The 22300-nt window shown below is 43.0% G+C and overlaps 1 protein-coding gene across 1 annotated transcript in view; it reads right to left on the reverse strand.

The window, feature by feature from the left end:
• Window positions 1-14777, reverse strand: part of LOC308312331 (microtubule-associated serine/threonine-protein kinase 1-like) — a gene marked incomplete at its 5' end in the record, with an annotated part of 47366 nt that extends 32589 nt beyond the window's left edge. Inside the window, 7 exons of the mRNA XM_080758933.1 lie at window positions 2833-2934; window positions 4028-4237; window positions 6634-6709; window positions 9113-9273; window positions 13033-13105; window positions 14206-14281; window positions 14672-14777. Of these exons, the coding sequence (XP_080615059.1) occupies window positions 2833-2934; window positions 4028-4237; window positions 6634-6709; window positions 9113-9273; window positions 13033-13105; window positions 14206-14281; window positions 14672-14777 (804 nt within the window). The remainder of the gene's footprint in view (window positions 1-2832; window positions 2935-4027; window positions 4238-6633; window positions 6710-9112; window positions 9274-13032; window positions 13106-14205; window positions 14282-14671) is intronic.
• Between the last annotated feature and the right edge of the window lie 7523 nt (window positions 14778-22300).

Genomic DNA, 22300 nt, shown 5'->3' on the forward strand with positions numbered 1-22300 from the left:
CAGAGCAAGGACACGCAACTGCATGCATCTCCCGAGTGGCTTGATGTACGGCCGTGCAGACTGACAAGCAGTGTGGGAGAGAAGAGGAATCTTTCACTGCCACATGTTTACTCGGGGAAAATGGTCCTGCATATATTTCACCGCAGAGAGCAGAAAAGTGCACGGTAGTTTACTGTATGTGTAGAAGATGGATTCTAACCCATTTGGACCTGAGGACGATGCTACAAATGCCTTCTAAATCCTGACAGTTTTCAGAAAATCCCATGTTTCTATGTCAGTCGTTCTCAAACAGTTTCATGTCAAGGACCCCCAAAAATATTTGTATTGGCCGCCGACCCCCATCTGAAAATATGTTGTTCCAGGAACCCCCCAGAAGCAAAGAGTTGAGTTAAAAACGTTCGCTCTGAAAGAATATATTAAAACATTTGCACCAGACTTTCACGATTTTTCAAAAGTGCCGCGCTATAAGCTTGTAGATCTGCTATTTTTCAATAGCTAAAGTATAACATAAGGCTTCAAACACCAAAAGAGGTTCCCGTCCAGAATGTGCTAATTCAGTCGCAGCTTCAAAAGATTCCAACAACCTATGTTTCATGTGCGGTGCAGTACGGCATGCATCCGTTATGCAGCCCATACAGTATGCTGTCATACTATAGACAAGCGCATTATAAATTCATAGATCTGAAAACACTGGTTGTTAGCAACCGTTGTGTGAAGCTCCTACCATTCGTGCCCCCAATAACAAACCCTGTTTCATCGTAACATACATCTTCTCCTCTTGCCATCTTGATTTATTATTCCACAGATATAATGCAGTACACCTGTATGTAATCACATGCAATTATTATTATTTTATTTACTACATCAGTAGTTTGTGTGTAGTCATTTTCCAACACAAGCGGAAAGTTCCCAAAAATGCGGTCTGGGGACCACCAGTGGTCCTTGAGGGGTTCCAGGTGGTCCCCAGCTAAATGATGGAGAGTTGGTAACCACATGAACCCTTATAGATCTTTAACTCTATAAGGGTAAGAATTTCGGGGGTTTCATGGTTTCATTTTACGCTCTCAAGAGTTAAATTATTGTTAAACATCTGCATTACTTAATTTACAAGAAGTCTACACAATTAGAGAATGTAGAAGAATTGTTATTTTTGATCAATGTTTGCCTGTTGTCTCTCGTAATGGTACCAACATCAATACAGCATGGATGGAAATGTGGACAAAATCTTATCCAACGACAACTAAATGCCCCCGTGTAAAGGATTGATACTTAGCTGGGAATGAAATGAGTTACAGGTCTGTGTAACTCCACTTATTACTCTTATGCTCCTTTTTGAGAGCAATAACAAGTTGAGCAGGAAGGCTCAATTCAGCACCGCAGCAGCCACAGTTGGAGTACGGAATCTAATTTCACCCCTGCAACCTCCACCCACACCACCACCACTATACCTCCTCCTTGAGGGCGGAGAGAAGTGTCCTCATATCCACAAGATGAAGAAAGAGAGGACTATAATCTTCCAGGCTGGCAAAGGCTTTGAAAAACCTTTTCACTCAATAAATGGCCATTTAATTCCTCCGTGTCTGTGTTGTGTCTCCCTGATTACATTTGGAGCGTGTGTGTCAGACAGTGTGTTGTGCCTGATTCATACTTGGTTGTGCACGGGCGTACTGAAAACAGCTGATCTACAACAGGCTGCAACTCGACAGAAACAAAGTGTCTTGCCAACCACCGGGGAGCAAATCCACCGTGGTGCAACCGGCTTTGTCGAGTGTCTACATTACAAGAACACGATAATTGGCCCGTGTTCAGTGGAGGCAAGTCGGATGCGGAAGATGATAATATTGTCACTGCATGTTGGGCGGGAGGGGTGGGACGAAGGCACTACATCCTTCCAGTGGGGCGGGAGGGGTAGGACGAAGGCACTACATCCTCCCAGTGGGGGCTGGAGACAACAGCACTGACAACACAGACATTTGTGTGGGGAGATATCAATTCGCACGACTAAATTGGCAGAAAAACAGGGGAAAAAAATTATTATTCTATTGATAACTTTTTCGATTAAGTGTTTTCAACAAATCAACCTGGATATATATTTTTAATAACAGACGATGATTAGTCTGATTAACCAAATGTCACCGCACAATGTGTGGCGCATTGTGAGTTTGTAATTGTATATCTGTTATTTCCACTATTTCCACTATGCCAATTTTAATATATTCTACTGTAATTTAAGAAAATATGTAATTTTGATTTACTCAATGAAAACAATATTATGGAAAGTAGTTGAGTAAGTAAGAGATAATATCTGGCTAGGTGGTCATTGTCAGGAGATAATTCACCGGGAGTTTAACCACAGAGGCGAATCCCGCTTATTACAAATTAATACATTGACCCAAAACACAACAAAAAAAGTATTCCATAAGTTCGGGCTGGCTGCGTCTGGCCAGCTGCAGGGCTGCAGCATTGTCGGAAAACAAGGAAGTGAGTTGATCAAATAGAATCCATTTTCGGGTACTGCTTCGTCTATTTCTCGCTCAATTGTTTTCAAAAACAATTTTTAAAGCAATGTTTAGCTGTAAATGACATTGTGTGTCACTAGTGTGTGTGTGTTTACATGGCTGTCATGTTGGAAACAACAGTAAATCAAGCGGGCGCAGCCGCGCAGCTGGTGCTCAGAGGGTTTGATTAGGCAGAGGTCTGTTATAGAGCGGAGTGGTCATTATCAACACATAACTCACCGCTGAATTCAGCGATTGATCAATCAGAATCAAGCATTCAACCAAGCCATGTAATAAATGTACTTAGTCACTTTCCACCACTGATGGGACTCACCAAGCACTCTAGCAGCCTGGCTGGGCGAGATATGATGATGAACAGCTTCTTCACCAGCTCAGTGACGAAGGTGAGCTCTGAACTCTCTGAGCGCTCATGGGCCTGAGAGAGAGAGAGAGAGAGAGAGAGAGAGAGAGAGAGAGAGAGAGAGAGAGAGAGAGACAGAGACAGAGACAGAGACAGAGACAGAGACAGAGACAGAGACAGAGACAGACAGACAGACAGACAGACAGACAGACAGACAGACAGACAGACAGACAGACAGACAGACAGACAGACAGACAGACAGACAGACAGACAGACACAAATGTCACTGCCAGTCAAGAAATTAAATGAGTGGTGTGGAATTGAACAGTTACCAACGGCGCTTAAAGCTTGTTAATTTTCATCATTAAAATGCGAGTGCAATCGCACTTGTTACAGCCAAACTTAATTTGCGAGCATATAGTATGTACTGTACTGAAGGAAGTTGTGTGGAACAGTCGTTTGGTCAGCTTCCGACAGGTTAAGTACGACGTAGCGCTGTGTTGAGAGAGGCAATCAGGTGTGATTGGGAAACACCAGTAACTTTAAGGACCGCCCTTAACTCCCTGTACAGTACAGTAGTACGTTATTGGGAAATAAGAGCTTCAAGATCATCTGATGAATTGAAAGATCGATTGAAGATCGATAGTCGCAACCCTACATACGCAATTGTGTGTTGTTATTTTTCCGCAGTGTTTTTCAGCAGATCACATTCCTCCATACGTGGAGGGGTGTGTGAGGGAACCCAATAACAACACGTGGTTCACTCATACGTGGAGGGGTGTGTGAGGGAACCCAATAACAACACGTGGTTCACTCATACGTGGAGGGGTGTGTGAGGGAACCCAATAACAACACGTGGTTCACTCATACGTGGAGGGGTGTGTGAGTGAACCCAATAACAACACGTGGTTCACTCATACGTGGAGGGGTGTGTGAGTGAACCCAATAACAACATAAGGTTCACTCATACGTGGAGGGGTGTGTGAGGAAACCCAATAACAACACGTGGTTCACTCATACGTGGAGGGGTGTGTGAGTGAACCCAATAGCAACACGTGGTTCACTCATACGTGGAAGGGTGTGTGAGGGAACCCAATAAGAACACGTGGTTCACTCATACGTGGAGGGGTGTGTGAGGGAACCCAATAACAACACGAGGTTCACTCACTTCGTGCAGCAGCTTCTCCAGGTTCTCCTGCAGCTCCAGGAAGTAGACGGAGGTGATGAGGCCCTCGCGCGACTTGCTCAGGCAGTCGCGGGACAGCTCTGCGATCTGGTGGTGGATGAAGCTGAGCACGCCGTCGCCCAGCGGCAGCACGCTCTCCGGGGTGTAGCTGTGGATGAACTCCGCCAGCCTCTCCTCCATCTGCGCCGTGGCCTATAGGGTGTAGACACAGGGATCAGATGGTGCTCAATGGACTGATCCTGTACCCGTGGCCTATAGGGTGTAGACACAGGGATCAGATGGTGCTCAATGGACTGATCCTGTACCCGTGGCCTATAGGGTGTAGACACAGGGATCAGATGGTGCTCAATGGACTGATCATGTACCCGTGGCCTATAGGGTGTAGACACAGGGATCAGATGGTGCTCAATGGACTGATCCTGTACCCGTGGTGTTTTCGGTCCGTGTCAGAAGGATCCTGATTCCTGACATTTCGGCGGCGTCACGTTACAGATTTCCATCTCTGTATCACATAACGGATTTCACCCCCCCCCCCCCGTTACAAGTGCTGTAAGAGATATTTCTTTTGTTGAAATAAGTGTTAAATGGATAAATAAATAAATATTCCCATAGGAATCATTGCTACAGTATAGACTAGAGCACTGTTTCTCGCATTGTGAGCTTGTAGATTGGCTATTTTCCAATGGCCGAAATGTACTGTATATAGGGCTGAAGTGGATGATGTTTTGTAATAATAATCTAAATCTAGTACAAAAGTAACTATAGCAACTAAAGTTTTCAAATAGATGTGGAGAAAAATGTACAATATTTGGATCTGAGATGTAGTGGAGTAGAAGTAAAAGTATTGGAAATTGGAGATACTCTCAAGTAAAGTACAAGCACCTCAGAGTAAAGTACTAACTGTAAGCAAATGTACTTAGTTACTTTCCACTAGCACCCTAATAATTTCTGGAGTGTCAGCCATGTGTAAAATGTGTAAAATGTTGTCAAGTATGTGCTTTCTGTTATAGACCATGTGACACAGGCCTGCTGACAAGAGGTTTATTTACGATCAATATGAGTGCTGCAATGCACACCGGCCCTGCGGAATGACACGTGCACTGTGTGACATTATCAGAAATCTGTATGTATCCGTACGGAGTTTTTGTTCTGTTTGTCTGCAGTGTTTACAGAGGATTGTGCACATATCTTATGCCTGTATTTAGGCCAGGTGCTGGACGTCAAGGCATCAAGGCGAGAATCCAGAGGAAAGAAGAAACATCCGAACTCCACAGACTTACTTTATAAAAATTATTGCGAACGCAGTGATTGCGAACGCAGTGAGCACTTACTATGAGACCTAGCAGATCATGTCTGTCTGTCTGTCTGTCTGTCTGTGTGTCTGTCTGTCCCGCTTTTGTGCCCATATATGGAGCTGAGTGATTTGTTTGTGATTGATGCAAGTGTCTGTCCCGCTGTTACGTCACCATGACTCAGCCATAACCATATAAGGAGTCCCCAAAGCAGCTATACGTCCAAAACCCAAATATGTACGAGCTGCGTTCGCTTCCCGCGTTTGCGCGTCTTACTCGTATATATATATATATATATATATATATATATTAGATATATTCAGTAGATATGTATATATATCATGTCAGAACATCATTGTGATATCAGAACAGGCCAGCTCCATATATGGAGATCTAGGGGTGATCAGGTCTATCCGACGGAATCGACACCGGGCACTGCACTCCCTGCGGGGGTGTGGAACGCGTGTGTCAAATTTGAAGTCGGTGGGGCGAACGGTTCTCGAGTTACGTGGATTACAAACATACACACGTACACACGCACAGAAACTTGGTGCATTTATAGATAGAACTTCTGGAAGCTCTAAACTAGTGTGCGGATGTTTCTTCCTTCTCTTTGTCTGCAAGGGTTTACCTGTCTGCTTTACACAACAACACAGTAAGAAAATGGAACCAAATGGACCCATAATAACTCCAAAGGGAGTACAAATTAAATGGCAATGGTTCCATTTCATAAACTCTTCTCAGTTAAATGAACACTGAGGACTTTACTTTGTAGTGTGCAGTATAGTACAAGCCACTGTTATTGGCGAGACATGTTTGTCTGGGAGAAAGTATACAAGGCTCAGTAATCAAGTGTTTATTGTGCCATTTTCGGGTCTGCTGTAGCAAATCGTTCTCATTGTGATGATGATAAAGACTCAGTCGTGCTGCGTCTGCATTTGCAGTGGTGGGAGTAGTCTTGTTGTGTGAGGAATAATCTGGGGTTAGCTCTGTTTCACTATGTCTTAACCCATTTTTGAGAGCGATTCCACGAATCGCTCTCAAATGTTTTCGTGCCAAGGACCCCCAAACACATAGAATTTATTTTGCAGATGTACAAGTTCACAGCGTGGCACAAAGTGGCACACTGCTATTTTTGGCAAAAATAAAAAATTACAGATGCTTTCCCGATTCGATTTTAATGGGATACACGTGTGTGTGTGTGTGTGCCGTGCGTGCGTGCATAATGTGTGTACAATAGTTATGTAATGACACTACACATACATATACGTGTAAGTTTGTGTAAGTCACACTGACCTTGGGGAAGCGCTCCTTGTAGACATGATTCATCATGACAATTTCATTGTCATAGCAGGAGGGAGAGCGCCCCGGGCTAGAGAGACATAGGGAAAACATGGAATATATGTTACAAAGAAGTATAGAAGAGTCAAAGACTGATGAATACATTGGAAGACTGCAGAGCACCGGTTCCCAAACAGGGACCCATTTGTGGGTCACGGACAAATTTTTGGGGGGTCACGACTCGAGTAAAAATCCCATTTTCTTTTCCTACATTTAAAAATATATATATTTCAAAAGAGTGTTTTTTTCTTAACATACATTTTAAAACAAACAAACAAAACGAATAAATTCCATGAATTAATAAATAAAGCAATGTCGAAGAAGTATAGTAGTAGTAAAATAATGAAGAATAGAGGGTTTAAGAGGCCACGTTTCAACCTATTTTCATATAATTGGTCCTCTCTAATGTTCATGATAAAATACCACAATTTGTTTCTACTCTGTGTCTCATAGGAGGGCTGTGGGCAGTTCAGAAACCCATCCACCAGTGACTTCATCGCTAGGCAGATTTAAAAAATATATATATTTAGATTTTAATTATCGTGAGAAAAATGGAAGCCATCATTGGCTTCCATTTTCGCATTGCAACTTTTCAGGAATAGAAAGCCTGCAGTTTCTATTAGCTTTGATTCCCCATTGGTGATGTCACTGGTGGACTGCCTCATGAATTGGTGAGATTCGAATGTCTTTAGCATTAAGGTTTTCCTATTCTATTCTATTGTATATGTATCTATTGCCTCAGTTTATTGTATTTGAACTGCGTTGTGTGATCTCTATAGCATTGCATAGTTATTGTATTCACATTGCATTGTTGGACAGAGAGACAACGAGCATACAGATGAATGTGTGACTACCTCAGCCTTATATCCACATGTGTCAGTATATGCACTGTTTTTGTATGTTGCTCTTTGTGTTAATTGTACTACAGCTTTCAGCTTCCTACGGAAGACGAATACAAGAACCTTGAACCGCATATAGATTGCAGTGTCGCCTCCATACTGTATATGGAGCCGTCTCTGGTACAATAGGACATGTTGAATATAGTGGGGCAGAAGTGAGCTGATTATAGTACTCAGTAGCTCGCTGTAACAGGCGAGAGTACTATATGTAGGCCAGCTCATTCCTATGCACTCAATGTGAGAAGTGAATATTAACGAGCACAGAGTGTGCAGTGGGTATAGCAGCCTGTAAGGCAGGGCGTGCTGCATCCAGAAAGGGTGCCTATGATAGCAGGGTGGCTGTAATAAGCAGTGTAGGAGGAACTTTATGGAGAGCAGAGTGCCCCAGAGATGTTTGCTAATGGAGAAACAGTTGCACTCTGGAGACACCTCGAGCACTGAAGGTATAAGAGGGTACTGAGTATGATACTGAATGTGTGTCAGGGGCCTGGGAGAGGAACACACACAAACACACGCACGCACACACCATGTGTTGTTCTTGCTTACTAAGGTATTCTGCATTAAGAGCGTCTGCTAAATGCCTGTAAGGTAGAGCAATGTTTGTGCCAAGATTTGCCAACATTAAAAAAGAAAAATAGCAGATCTACAAGCTCACAACAATACCTCACAAAACTGATTTTCGAATAGTCGTTGGAACCCCCTCAAGGATCCCTGGGGGTCCCGGGACCCCACTTTGAAAACTAGTGAGGTAGAAGAGCTGAGAGGGCATCCAGGCACTGTCCTCCCCTCAGGAAGGACAGTAAAAATAGCAGATCTACAAGTTCACAATGTGTAGCATCACGGCGCATTGTGAACTCAAATGGCCAAAATGAATATAGGACTGAAGTGGTTATATGGGTTGGGTTGTAATAATAATCAAAATAGTAACTAGTAACTAGTTTTCAAATAAATGCAGTGGAGTAAAAGTACATTGGACGTGTCTTTAGAGCTTTTTTATTGATGTAAAAAATAACTCATTGTGTTTCGCACATGCACGCAGCCGTTCACTTCCTTGTTTACGGCTAGGACAGGTTTACGGCTAGTAGAGGAAGGTGCACGGAGGTGTGGCCCGGTTTTTGTGTATAACAGACTGAAAGAGTAAGTACATTTACTAAATGTTAATGTTTTTGTATATTTTTCTACATGTGTTAAACTTTTACTTTTGTGAAATGACAAAGGAACATGGATATTGTTCATTCAAATGCTGTGGATGATATAAAACATTTGGAAGGGGAAGGGTTGCTGTTTAATTCTCAACTGTTCTGGATCTCATTATTTACATTACAAGGTTTGAGCTTTCTATCTAGCACCTCTGCTGGAACACTCCGTCTCTCTAGAAGCGTCCCTCCCGGAAGGGAGGGGCTTTTCAGAGTAAAATCTACCATATCTGCTGGCACTCTAGCACCTATATTTTGAAGAATTCTGCGGCAAAAAAACGTGTTAAGTAAATGTACTTTATGTTACTTTATACACCAGTGTTTTTCCTCTCCTCTGACCTGAGACTCCGAGAGCGAGGGCGGACGTGGGGCGAGCGGCGGCCCCCGTCGTCGTCCGTGATGCTCTCGGTGCTGCCGAAGTGCTTTGACAGGAAGTGGAGCTCGTCCATGGTGGGCTGGAAGGGCAGCTGGTGCAGCCGCTCCTGTGAGGAGCTGGACGACTGAGGAGAGACAGAGAGAGATAGGATTGATTGATTTATTAACAGTTTGCAGAATTACAGTACATTTCAAGCACAACTCAATACAAAAACTGTTGGACGACACCATAAAGCAGTACACTTGTTTACAATAGGGTCCACAATTTTCAATTCATCAGAACATTTAGAGACGTACAAATATACACTTCTATATAGCCAAAAACAGGAAATCATCATAAAAGGAGGTAAAAAGGGAGAAAACATAAACAGGGCTCCATCGTACGCCATTCTTTATCCGCAAGTAATAAACATTTTCCGTGAATTATGCATTTAGGAGCTTCCACTGTGCGTAAACATTATCTTGCGGCCACACAACCCACTATTAATTTAGCTGACACCTGTATTTGCGGGTGGAGGTGTGTCTGTCGATGCGCTTTCCCTATATTTGCTATGTTATGCACACAGGTTTACAGTAGGACAACGCAAAGTGCCTTTTCAAACCACTCGTAATGCCAATCCCTTTGATAAAAGATTGCTCTCCTCAGATGGTGTGACCCGAGTTGGAGCTGCCTCGGCTTGATGTATGCATTTTGCAAAACATTCACAGCTCAGAGGTCTCGTTCTGTCTCTTCACAAATCTGTGATTGTAATTTCCCTTAGTTATTAGATTTTCACCAAGGCGCACTGTGCGCGATTCCCTCGTTCAGTTTCATCACCTCATCACCCCATTACGCAGCTAATATGTAATGGATTTAAAATAATGTAAAAATAATCAGTAACACATGCTGATACTTGTGTCAACCAAATGAAAAGCAATTAAATGCTTTTCATGTTTCATTCATTCATTTAATTAAATGAAGGAGATAGGGCTCCTGGCACGAGATGGAGCCTAAACAGTGAGGGGAAAAAGGGGTGGGGGGGATTCAGATTTTACGGGGGCCAGTTTCAAATTGCAGCCGTCCGTAGTTGCCCTTTGAGAGCAGTTTTGAAGGAGTCAAGGGATTCCCATGTCTTAATGACTGTTGGTAGGGCGTTCCACATTTTCGTGGCATAGGAGAGAAATTAATTTAGTCCCTTGTTTGTGCCGAATCGGGGTGAAGCGGTGATGGGAGGAAAGGACAGGGAAGCAGGAGAGAGAGAGAGACGGAAGGGTTAAGGAGAATAAAGAGAGAGTGAGAGGATGGGGTCTTTTGGATTTCACCCTTGCTGCAAACTAGGGGGTTATCATGATTCTGAATCCATTCCAAGCATTATAGTTTTGCACTAAAAACACTCCTTGGGCTAAAAACGGCCATATCCACTTGACCAATTGTGCCCAAAATGTGCTGTCGTTGTGTATGGCCGTTTTTAGCCCAAGGAGTGTTTTTTGTGCAAAACTAATGCTTGCAATGGATTCAGAACGTTTGACATTTTTGCCTTATATAGGATGTGAATGGTAAGTCACATATAAACCCCAATAAAACTAATTTCTCAATGCCGACAGCCGGTCAGAATGTATGTATATAGACAATATTTTAGGCCAATAAAAAAAGACTACATAACAAATTTAGCACTTTAAACAAAAGAAGCCTGCATGTCGGCTGCCAGACTACAATAAATGTGTGTGTGTGTGTGTGTGTGTGTGTGTGTGTGTGTGTGTGTGTGTGTGTGTGTGTGTGTGTGTGTGCGTGCGTGCGTGCGTGCGTGCGTGCGTGCGTGCGTGCGTGCGTGCGTGCGTGCGTGCGTGTGTGCGTGCGTGTGTCGCCTCGGGCAGGTTTATGGCTGTGCTTTTAAACTACTTTAAAGACTTTTCTTCATCACAGCAGGGACAAGAAAGAAAACCAGCCATGAAAATGTAATCTCAAGGGGAGGCACATGGGCTGGCCTACAGTACGCCGCACGATATTTCCAATGGAGGTCACAGTCACCACAAATGCACTGAACACTGACTGTTGCGAAAGCATTGATTCCAGTCCACGGCATCAATTAAACACTTCAAGAAAAGAGGGAAGAGAGAGAGCCAGAGAATGTGCCTTCATCGCCAAAATATTTCACTGGATTGTCACTTACAGTGCAATCACTGCCTGTTATTATCTGTTATTGTAAAGTCCTCAATAAGCTACGAGCGTGCGGCTATACTTTTATTTTTCATTCAGTATCTTTCCCGTTGGCTGGCACCTCACAAGGACCGGTGTGCAGTGCACCTTTTGCCTAACTTTGTGTCTATCCATTTTCACAGCACCGGCGCCCTGCCTCACAACCTTTATGCAACTTCTTTTTTTTGTGTGCATAAATTATGTCCAACCCCCTCTCGACTTCCTCCACCCCGCTCCTCGTTTCATCTGTTCTGCCTCACATGCGACAGTCCTGCCGTAACTAATCATGCGAGTAATGGCCCGTTGCTAGAGCTGAGAGAGAGAGAGCACGGACAACGAGGGGAAAGCGCAGGAGGAAAAGGGGGAAGAAGTCACAAATAGCTGATCTGCAAGCTCAAAACGCATCGTGCTGTGTTGTGAGCTAGCTTGTAGATCAGCTATTTTCAAATAGCCAAAGTATAAAAACAGGGCTTAAGTGGTTGATACATGTTCCGTATTAATAAAGAAATTAGTGCTGACATATAATTGTAGTGGAGTCAAAAGTACAATATTTTCCTCTTTAAATACTCAAATAAAGTATTATGTACCTCTAAACTGGACTTAAGTGCAATACTTGAGTAAATACTTTCCATCACTGGAAGAAGAAGAGAGAGGGAGATAGTTTGGAGCCGAGCACCTACAGAACACACTGTGGTTTAGACCTCCTCCGCTCGTCTCTGTGTTTGTCTGTCTTCTACGCTCTAATCCCTTGCTTCTATCATCCATCTCTGTCTGGAGGAATAGATAAGAGATTGTGACTGCAGGGCAGCGTTGCAAATTGGTTACGCAGATTCTCTATTACCCACTCTCTCACAGCATTCTCTGCTTCAGAAAGGCCAAGTCATCAGCCGCAGATAAGAAAATATCTTAGCAACCAACTAGTTATTTTTAGTTTTGCTTTCCATGGGATAGATTAAGAAGCACTGGGGTGCTTTAACTATTCCACTGAGACTGAGTATAGCGCAAAGTATAAAGAACAAAGAACAGAAGAGTGTGAGTGCACATGTGTGTGTATGTGTACAGTATGTACAAACAATTAATGTGTGCACTGTACAATGTGCATCACATTTTGCTGCTAGTGTGCCATTTTCAAAGCAGAATGAAACAAGAGGAGAACAAATTCCCTAATAGCACAATGCGTACTAATTCTACACATGGTAATATATGCACATTAATCCATAAAACGAAATGCATATTCATGTGCAGGATAGTATGAAGAAATGAATGACAAATCACAAATATCTCAAATTAATTTGGTGTTTCATTCTCATGACTAATGCAGCGACTGCAGATTTAGTAAGTAGATTCACGAGGGAGGATAAAAGCCTATTCCAGATTTCAACACTTACTTATCTCCCTTCCCATAAGAATAATTAATTAATTAACAGATTCTTTCAACATACACTAATGCGTTTTCACTTGTCACATGCTGGGAAATGAATGGTGAAGGCGTGAACTGTCGAATTTGAAGTCGGCGGGGCGAACGGTTCTCCAGTTACGTGGATTACAGACGTACACACACATGTACAGAGACTGCAGTTATAGACAGATAACACACACACAATCATTCTACAGTTGTGGCCCTCTGCCTAATCTAGTTGAATACCCCCTGTTCAAGAGTATACACACACACACACACACACACACACACACACACACACACACCTACCGTTGAACTAGGTGTGTTGGTGCCATATCCAGAAGAAGGCAGAGAGGCCAAGGACCACCTCCGACCATCGGCCCTGGAAAAGGAAAGAAATGAAAAATAACGGTGGAAGTTTAATTACGACGACCTGAAGGTTATTCCTCTCTATCACTTTCTGCGGTGAGAAGGACTCCTATTTTAAGTCTCTATTACAGACTCTCTGCGTAACAGAAACAGTGGCGGCAGTCAGGGCAGCAATTCCACTTCTTCACTTCCTTTCAATCAAGGCGATTACGCCTTGGCTCCTCTTGTCTCCTGCCTTTCCTCGGGGCATCTCCAGACATCTATGTCTGTGGCAGAAGAAGTACTAGGATGTTTTACTTATAGTCTACTTTTCCGGGCCCATAGAGTCCCATTGTGAATCCGGACATGTTGAGTATACCAAGGTTTTATGTTAGAAATGTAGAAACTGCCGGATGCTAACTTGCATATGTTGAGCAATTTTCATAATTGTCATATGTGACCATACCATTAACACCCTACAGAAAGCAAAAATGAATAAATAAGAAAATTCATCATGCTTTATGTAGCATGTGACGTGTCAAACTAGGGGGTTTTCATGATGCTGAATCCATTCCAAGCATTAGTTTTGCAAAAGAAATGGGCTAAAAATGGCCATAGCCATAGCTCAAATGTGCTGACATCATCACATGTGATGCTACATGCTACTTAAAGCATGATGACATTTTGATTGGTGTTAATGGTATGGTCATATATTATAAATTATAAATATTATAAATTATAAATAAATATTCATATAAATATTTCATACCAAAAACTATAAATATATATATAAGCTGATGCCTCATTCATACAGGTTGATGCCTTCATTCGCGATGTGGAAGCTTAGAAAAATCAACGTTCTGAACAACAACAAAATAAGTTGCTTTATCGGTGTGTTAGTGTGTAATATTTGCATTCTGTGTGAATGTACTCAAGACACAAACAACATTGAAAATATATATTTTCGGATGAACATACATTTGACTGTGCATTGGGTAGTAGGTCTGTTGTGTATAAAACCAATTCTGTCAAAAAAACAGACTTTATTGTTAGGTCCCTAATGTTGTACTTGCATTGTTACATACGTGCTTCTCAGTGTGTGCATGTGGGTGTGAATAAAGAGAAAACAATGACCTTCTAGAGGAAGCGAAGGAAAAATGAGCTGGTCCGCTGGGTGAGAAGTTGCGTGGACTATCCAAAGGACTGCTTCCTATTGAGACACAATAAAACAAATACATCAAAGGCACAGCGTAGTAGTGTTGAGTTCGTCGACTAAAATTACAATGAAAAATGTTCGTCGACTACCCTTTTTCACTGACGAAAACTACATAAATAAAAACTAAGCTATGATGACTAAAACTAAGACTAAATATGTTGATAATTTTGCCAATCAATAAAAACGACCCCAAGATGTTGGGGAGGGATGAGTGCAGAAGAGATCATCCAGGAAAACTAAAAGACAAGTCATTCTTCTCAGTAACCTATACTTCACTACTGACGAAACCTACTGTATGATACAATATAATATCACAATGTGTCTTTAGTTATCCACTAGACCGGTGCTACATACCATATATTAATACAATGCATATTTACGTACCTATGTGTCCCGGCAGTGGGGAGTGTGGTCGTGGCAGAGTAGGAGATGTGCTGGTCAGAATGAGGCTTTTCCGGTTACTGGTCCGACAACTAGCGCGCGCACACATACACACACACACACACACACACACACACACACACACACACACACACACACACACACACACACAGAAAAGAAAACATCAATATCCGTCTACCTTTAAAGCTCCATCAATATCAAAGAGAAGACATCTGGCAGACACTACTCTCAGGCCATTGTTTACGTGTGTGTGTGTGTGTGTGTGTGTGTGTGTGTGTGTGTGTGTGCGTGCAGAGTAGGGGATGTGCTGGTCAGGATGATGCTTTTCCGGTTAAAGGTCCGACAACTAGGGGACGTGAGTTACAAGAGTTACATTATTGTTAAACATCTGCATTACTTCATTTACAAGTAGTCTACAAAATGTGAGAATGTAGCAATAGTGTTATTTTGATCAACGTTTGTCAACAGCATTGAATTGTGGACAACATCAACAAAATATTCGAAGTTCTGGGTCTGAGAGGCTAAATGTCATCAAATGGTGGTCCGTGGCTCAAATGCTGAATAAATAATGGGCCTTGATATGAAAAGGGTTGAGTAGCCTACAGGCTGAGTGTCATCATCATCTCTACAGAGGAGCTCCTGTCACAGCAGAGTAATGAAGAGCGCCCTGATGAACCGGCACTGCAAAGCTTTTCTCCATGTTGCATCAGCCAACCACGCGCTGTGCAGACAGACGTAAACGATAGGTCCACGGTGCTGGCAAGTCCCGAGCGGTCACTGCCAGGGGTCCATTTGGTGTGCCATTTGTACCTTCTCGAGTTCTCGGAGTCAAGACAAGACAATAGCCGATCTACAGCTTGTAGATCGGCTAATTTCAAATGGCCGAAATGTGTATAGGGCTGAAGTGGGTGATGCATGTTTTGTAATAATAATCAAAATCTACAAAAAACTAGTAGCAAACGTTTTCAAATAAATTAGTAAAAGTACAATATTTGCGTCTGAGATGTAGTGGAGTAGAAGTAAAAGTATTGGAAATTGGAATAAAGTGCAAACATTTTACTTACAGTACAGTACATGTACAGTAAAAATGTAAAGTAAAATGTAAAGTAAAGTTAAATGTAAAGCAAATGTACATGGTTACTCTCCACCAGTGCCATGCACAAATAGACACTAGGTGGTGCTAGAGCACCTGCCCTTTGCCCTCTGGACAGCAATGTGCCCTTTTCATTTATTTTATTTTATGTTTATTACAGTATGTGGACCATGGTGACATTGATCAATTATTGATAAAAAGCTTCTTATATATTATTTATGCCCCAAAATCTATAAATCTCACACTATTAAGGCAACCGGCCGGTTCCACGCGCTGCACAAGGTGCCCTTTTTTTTCACTTGAGCACCTGCCCCTCTAAATGTCTGTGCGCGCCACTGCTCTCCACAACTGTTATTGTGTACAAAAACCCATCATGTTTTCCATGCTCAACAACATCCCCGCTATCTTCTCTTCCTCTTAATCCCCTCTCCCCCACCGTTTCTTTCCTCCTGCTCACTCTCAGTCTCCAGCAGCAGTCGTTCCAAAACACTATCGGTGACGGTGGCTACGTCCAGCATGCATGATGCCTCTACTGTGAGCTCCCGCTGAGGAGTGAGTGCAGAGTATACGAGTACTCAGCCTTGTGGAACACATAAGAAGACGCGGGAATGCTGAAATATTCAGGGAAAACGCATTAGGGTTGGAAGCGGATTAACGCCGTCCCTTCCTTCCTTCCAACAGACGAGGGAGTGGACTCAGTGGAGCAGGGACGTGCAGAGATTAACTTTTGGACAAAAATAGCGAAAATAGCAGATCTACAAGCTCACAACACGTCGCAGCGCTTGTAGATCAGCTATTTTCGCTATTTTTGCAACCCAGCACTCTTTAGCTAGTGTAGATGCGGTGTAACGACATGGATTTCAAAAGCCTTCCGGTATGGCATGGAAAGGAGTGGCATTTGCATTTCTTTCACCATGTAGTAAACGCTATACATTCGTGGTCTGGAGAGGGCAGTTGTTTTACAGACGGGTAAAAAGGGCAGGGGCTGAAGCCCCCTTTGATGTCTATGTGTGCACGTCACTGCAGATGGAATGGTAGGTTAGTGGTGACGTGCATCACAAGTAGACCGTGACTTCCTGTTGGGTAATAACAATTATGCTTCCTCCGGGTATACCACGGCAGAATAAATTGAGTTTTCATAAACAATACAGAGAGCCAGAACAGAGCATGGACTTTTTTTCTTTTCTTTTTTTAATTTATTTTTATGAAGCGCTAATGTTTTGACGTCCGACTCCGATACTAGATTTTTCATAGAACTTCTTGCAGCTATTATTTTTTTAAAGTGTTACTAAAAGTGTGGAAAAACGTATTTTTCATTTCACTACAACTTTAATTGAATGTTTAGTAACTTTCCACCAATGTTCTTTTTGGTAATGTCCATCCATAAAAATAAAAATAAATCTGACCCATGTGAAGTGAGTGGTACTGTACTGTACTGTACTGTACTGTACTGTACTGTACTGTACTGTACTGTACTAGCCCTCCTTGCTCCTTTTAAAAGATAAACAAAAAAGCAACATTTAACAATAGGAAAAAAAAATGTATAGGCTTAATCATCAATAAACACCGCCTCATAATCTGCTATCTACAACTTTATTCTCTGCCACCACCAGCGTCTAGACTCCAATAGGGTTCTCCATATTAAAAGCTAATCTTATGCAATAAATGCAAATGGAGTCTAATCGCCAAAATGTTATCTTTCATGCAATAAAACTAGTCATTTGCAACAACTTGATCTCTCCTTTCATTGAATCATTCCTGGCTGGCTTCTCTTCCTCCCTGTTTGCCTCTTAAATCCTGCTCAATTATCCTTCAACTCTTGGCCGCTTTCAAAAAAAGACTACAAAAAAAGACCACACACACACACACACACACACACACACACACACACACACACACACACACACACACACACACACACACACACACACACACACACACACACACACACACACACACACACACACACACACACACACACACAGTGGGTTAGGGTGGTAAGAAACAGAGAAACAACGATGGTAACAACGTGGTCTGTCAGCTACTATATGTTTCACAACACTATTAACAAAATGCTCAAGGAGGGCATCTGGCCCAGAGCTTTTTTGCAGTGATAAAAATGTTAATCAGGAGTGCTGTTCTTTATAGTGTATAATATAGTCCTGCTCCAGGTCCCATAATGCTGTGTCAGAGCACATATTAATGAGAGCTCTGCTACCCGCATACATGCCTAAAGTTGATCTGTTTACAGTTTTTCACGATTGTTAACACACGTTTTTCACAACCTAACGGCATTCTCAAAACTGCACACACAAAACTGAAAACCTCACACACAAAAAGCTAAACCCTGACACTCCTTTTCCATGATGACTCTTTGCCATCAAATCTCTTAACTGTGTGTGTGTGTGTGTGTGTGTGTGTGTGTGGGGGGGGAGGGGAGGGGCTTTTTTATGCCTTTATTGACAGATTCACAGTGGACTGACAGGAAATGGAGAGAGAGATGGGGAGTGACACGCGGCATGCCGTCAGGCTGGCTCAGCAGCCTATAGGTGCACAGACGGTCCAAAGCATTTCCGGGGGTCCCCAGCCAAAAACGTTGAGAACCCCAGGTTTAGGGCACTGACGTGACGACGTGAGACATCATGTGGCCAATACAACATACACTGATTTCGTTTTATATACAATAATAACACACTGCATTCATGTCTCGTAACATAAATAGTGGCAGGGAATCTGCAATCGTGTGGCAGCCACAGTGGGCGCCCCTCCCTTCACACTAGTGTGATTTTTATGTATTGCTCAAGTAACTATGGTGAGGCAGGGTTTCAGCTTTATTCATGCGTACATTTACGAATCGGAAACTTAAAAAAAAGCGAAGCACAGCCAGAGATCTCCAAACGGTAGAGTAATCATGAAGGAATTGCTTCCTGATGGAATACGTCCGTCCATAATGAAGTGACGCGAGGCGGTACGCGTATACCAAGGCAGACGAGGAGAGGAATGCTGAGTGTTACCAAGGCAACGCATTCAGAGTCACCCCCGCACACACCACCACAACCTGTCAGGAAGATTACTGATAACTACTGGAAACAAAAACAGGGGGGGGGGGGGATTAAACATAACAGAGGGCATCGACTCTGATCTATGGCCATGAAACTGAAAGATATGATGTCAAACTGCAAATGAAATATGAGAGAGAGCGAGAGAGAGAGAGAGAGAGAGAGAGAGAGGTTGTTGTGTACTGTATTTATGAGCATGCTGCTGTTGTGTGCACATGAAGTGTGCTCGGTAATCCGTCATGATCCACGGTGTAATACTCTGATCGTGCACGTTCATTATATCTGTGTGTGTGTGTGTGTGTGTGTGTGTGTGTGTGTGTGTGTGTGCGCGCCACAGAGTAGCCGCGGGGCAGCTGGGTGATGTTGTCCCTCAGACACAGTGGTCCTTCAGAGAGTTCCAGGGGGTCCCCAGCTAAATGATAGTATGGAACCAAATGGACCCTTATGGTCTGTAACTCTGAGAGTGTACAAATGGAACCATTTGTACACTCATAAATACAAATGGAAGCATTTGTACACTGGTTACATTTGTACACTCTCAGAGTTAAATTTACATTCATTTTACAATATAAATTGTGGGTCCCAGAGATAGAAATGCCATTAAATGGGGGTCCGTAGCCCTAATGCATGTCAAACTGGAGGTCCTTGAAATGAAAATGGTTGAAAATCACCGCTGGAGCCGTAAAACATCTTCTCTTATGGAGGCTCCCTGCATGGCATATCTTTTCAAATGGGGGTCCGCAGGCTAATGAGTATCATTTTGGGGGTCCTTGACATGAAAAGGTTTGGGAACCACATGCCTCAGACACAGTGTGATCCTCCATGGGGATCGATGGATGGGGCATGCTGCCATGCAGGGCTCCATCTGATGATGATGATGATGATAAGAGACAGCCAAGATACAAACATGGATGCACATGGTTCAGACGGAGAGAAAAGGGCAGATACATGGACCCATCGACAAACAGACCAACCGGCAGGCAGGCAGGCACGCACACACGCACCAGTGCTTGTGATTTTTGCAAGTCGACTTGCTGGCAGTAAAAGTTGAAGTTGAGTCGATACTCATTCGATGACGTCATCAAATTGACTGGGACAGGGGGGGATGGGGGGGGGGATCTTGCCAGACATCAAAGGCAGAGTCACAGCTGCACAGAGCTTGTTAATTAATGAGACTGAACTCTGATGCCTGCAGGGTGCTGGTTCCATCGAAAACAAGAAAACAAAGGAAAGAATCACTTCTGTCCACGACAATAACCAATCCTGCAGTTTGAATTCTGTATACACAGTGTGTTAATGCTAGCGAGCTAAAATAAGGCCATGCTTGCTCTAGGAAACGCCAATGTTCCAATCGCAATCACCGAACAATCAGAAAAGACCTCTGAACATCGGCGATCTGTTCAAAACCACGGAGAGCACATTAGTTTTCAGAGAAAAGAGCGTTGCAAAGGCTGCGGCTAAAACAGAAGCTGTGGTTGGGTCATACAGAAACAGTGTGGGTGGGGCCCTAGCGACGTTACCGTGCATATATCAACCGGAACGGTTCCAAAAATGAAACACAGCGAGGCAATCTTACAACGATATCAAACGCCTCAAGACGAGTCTACTCCTCATGCGTGCACCGCGTAATTAATTTATATGACGACTGTACTTAGGATCCAATGTGTTAATGGCAATGCTTATACTATATATGAATACACACACACACACACACACACACACACACACACACACACACACACACACACACAGACACACAAACATCCCTGGCCTGTCTGTGTCTGTCAGTGGCTACGAGGCTTCAGTCTGCCTGCTGCGGGTGGGGGGAGTGGGAGGAGGGGGGGGAGATCAGGGGTTAAATCTGTCGTAATGACAAGCAATTATACCTGCAGGTCATCTGCTGGCGCACAGCCATGTGTCACTCTCTCTCTGTGTCTCTGTTTAGACACACACACACACACACACACACACACACACACACACACACACACACACACACACACAATAAAACAACAACATCAAGCTGTCTACTCTGCACACACACACACACACACACACACACACACACACACACTACAGTACAGTAGCCATGGTCCTTTTGGGACCGCTACATTTACAGAGCAAACGTGTGCATAAACGCTCATATTTCAAATATAAAGTGCTCACCCAAAGGTGCCACAGGGGTGGTAGAATCTTCCTGGGTTGCTATTAGCACCCGCACATTCCGCGTTGCTAGATAAAAAGCATTTTTATCTGTATTTTTACTCGAGTCGTGACCCATAAGAATTGCTCTGCAGTGCACAAATGGGTCCCGAACCACTGTTTGGGAAACAGTGAAACTAGACCACAGTATCTGCGATGATGTCACACCGTGGCCGTGCTACTAATCTGTTCAAATTTGATTATTTCTTTACATAATCAGTAATCACTCAATTGCACACCATCTGTCGTTATCTTCATTCACATCATAATAACATCAATTTACAAGCCTCTCTGTTTTATACAATACTGACGCCCGACACACACACACACACACACACACACACACACACACACACACACACACGCGCACGCGCGCGCCCGTGCATACACACAACAGGTACCCTCACAAAAAACATGCAGTAATCGTGGTCTCTATACTGCCTCCTGTGGTCAGCCGATGGAGGGGGAAGGAACTGATTGGGATAACGTGTTCCTTCCACATATGCTACACGTCCAACAGGGGAAACTCCCCCTGTCAGGTGATAAGAAGCGACCCTCATGCATAGAAGGAAGCATGAGCTCAGTTCGGGGCTCTCCTCAGGTTGGCAGAGGGAGAGTAGCGCCCAGTATTAAAGGCAATTAGCACGGGGTGAAAACACGGTTACAAAATCGCGGGATAAAGAAATTGAGAAAATAAAATATAAAACAGCTGATCTACAAGCTCACAATATGTAGCGAATCGATCATGTAACACATTGTGAGCTTGTATTTTCACTAATTAAATGGGTATACCCAGACCATTGTTTGGGAAACACTACGGGCATACAGCATTGCTTATTATTGCTATTATTATCATTATCATTATTATCATTATTATTATTATTACTAGCCCTTACCCTAATAAATTCATTATTAATTTATAATTTGTTAAATTGGACAAAGGGCTTCATTAAGACCTCCATATTATTATGGTCAATGCCTTTGTGGAAAGTGGGAGCGATTGGTGCAGGCGTTGAGGAGATACGGCGGTGTTTCTGACAGACAGACACACATTCAGACAGACAGACATTGACTGAATTATAGTATGATGATGATATGATGATTTAAACCAATGTCTGGAGAAAAAAAATGTTATAAAAAAACCTAGCCACGTTCATAAAGGGTAGGCAGCATAAGCAACATGTATGTAGATTTATGTATGTATGTTGTATGTATGTATATACTGTATGTATATGCATATGTATGTATTATGTGCTC

Source organism: Protomyctophum bolini (genome assembly GCF_963924005.1).
Source record: "Protomyctophum bolini genome assembly, chromosome: 3".
NCBI lineage: Eukaryota > Metazoa > Chordata > Actinopteri > Myctophiformes > Myctophidae > Protomyctophum > Protomyctophum bolini.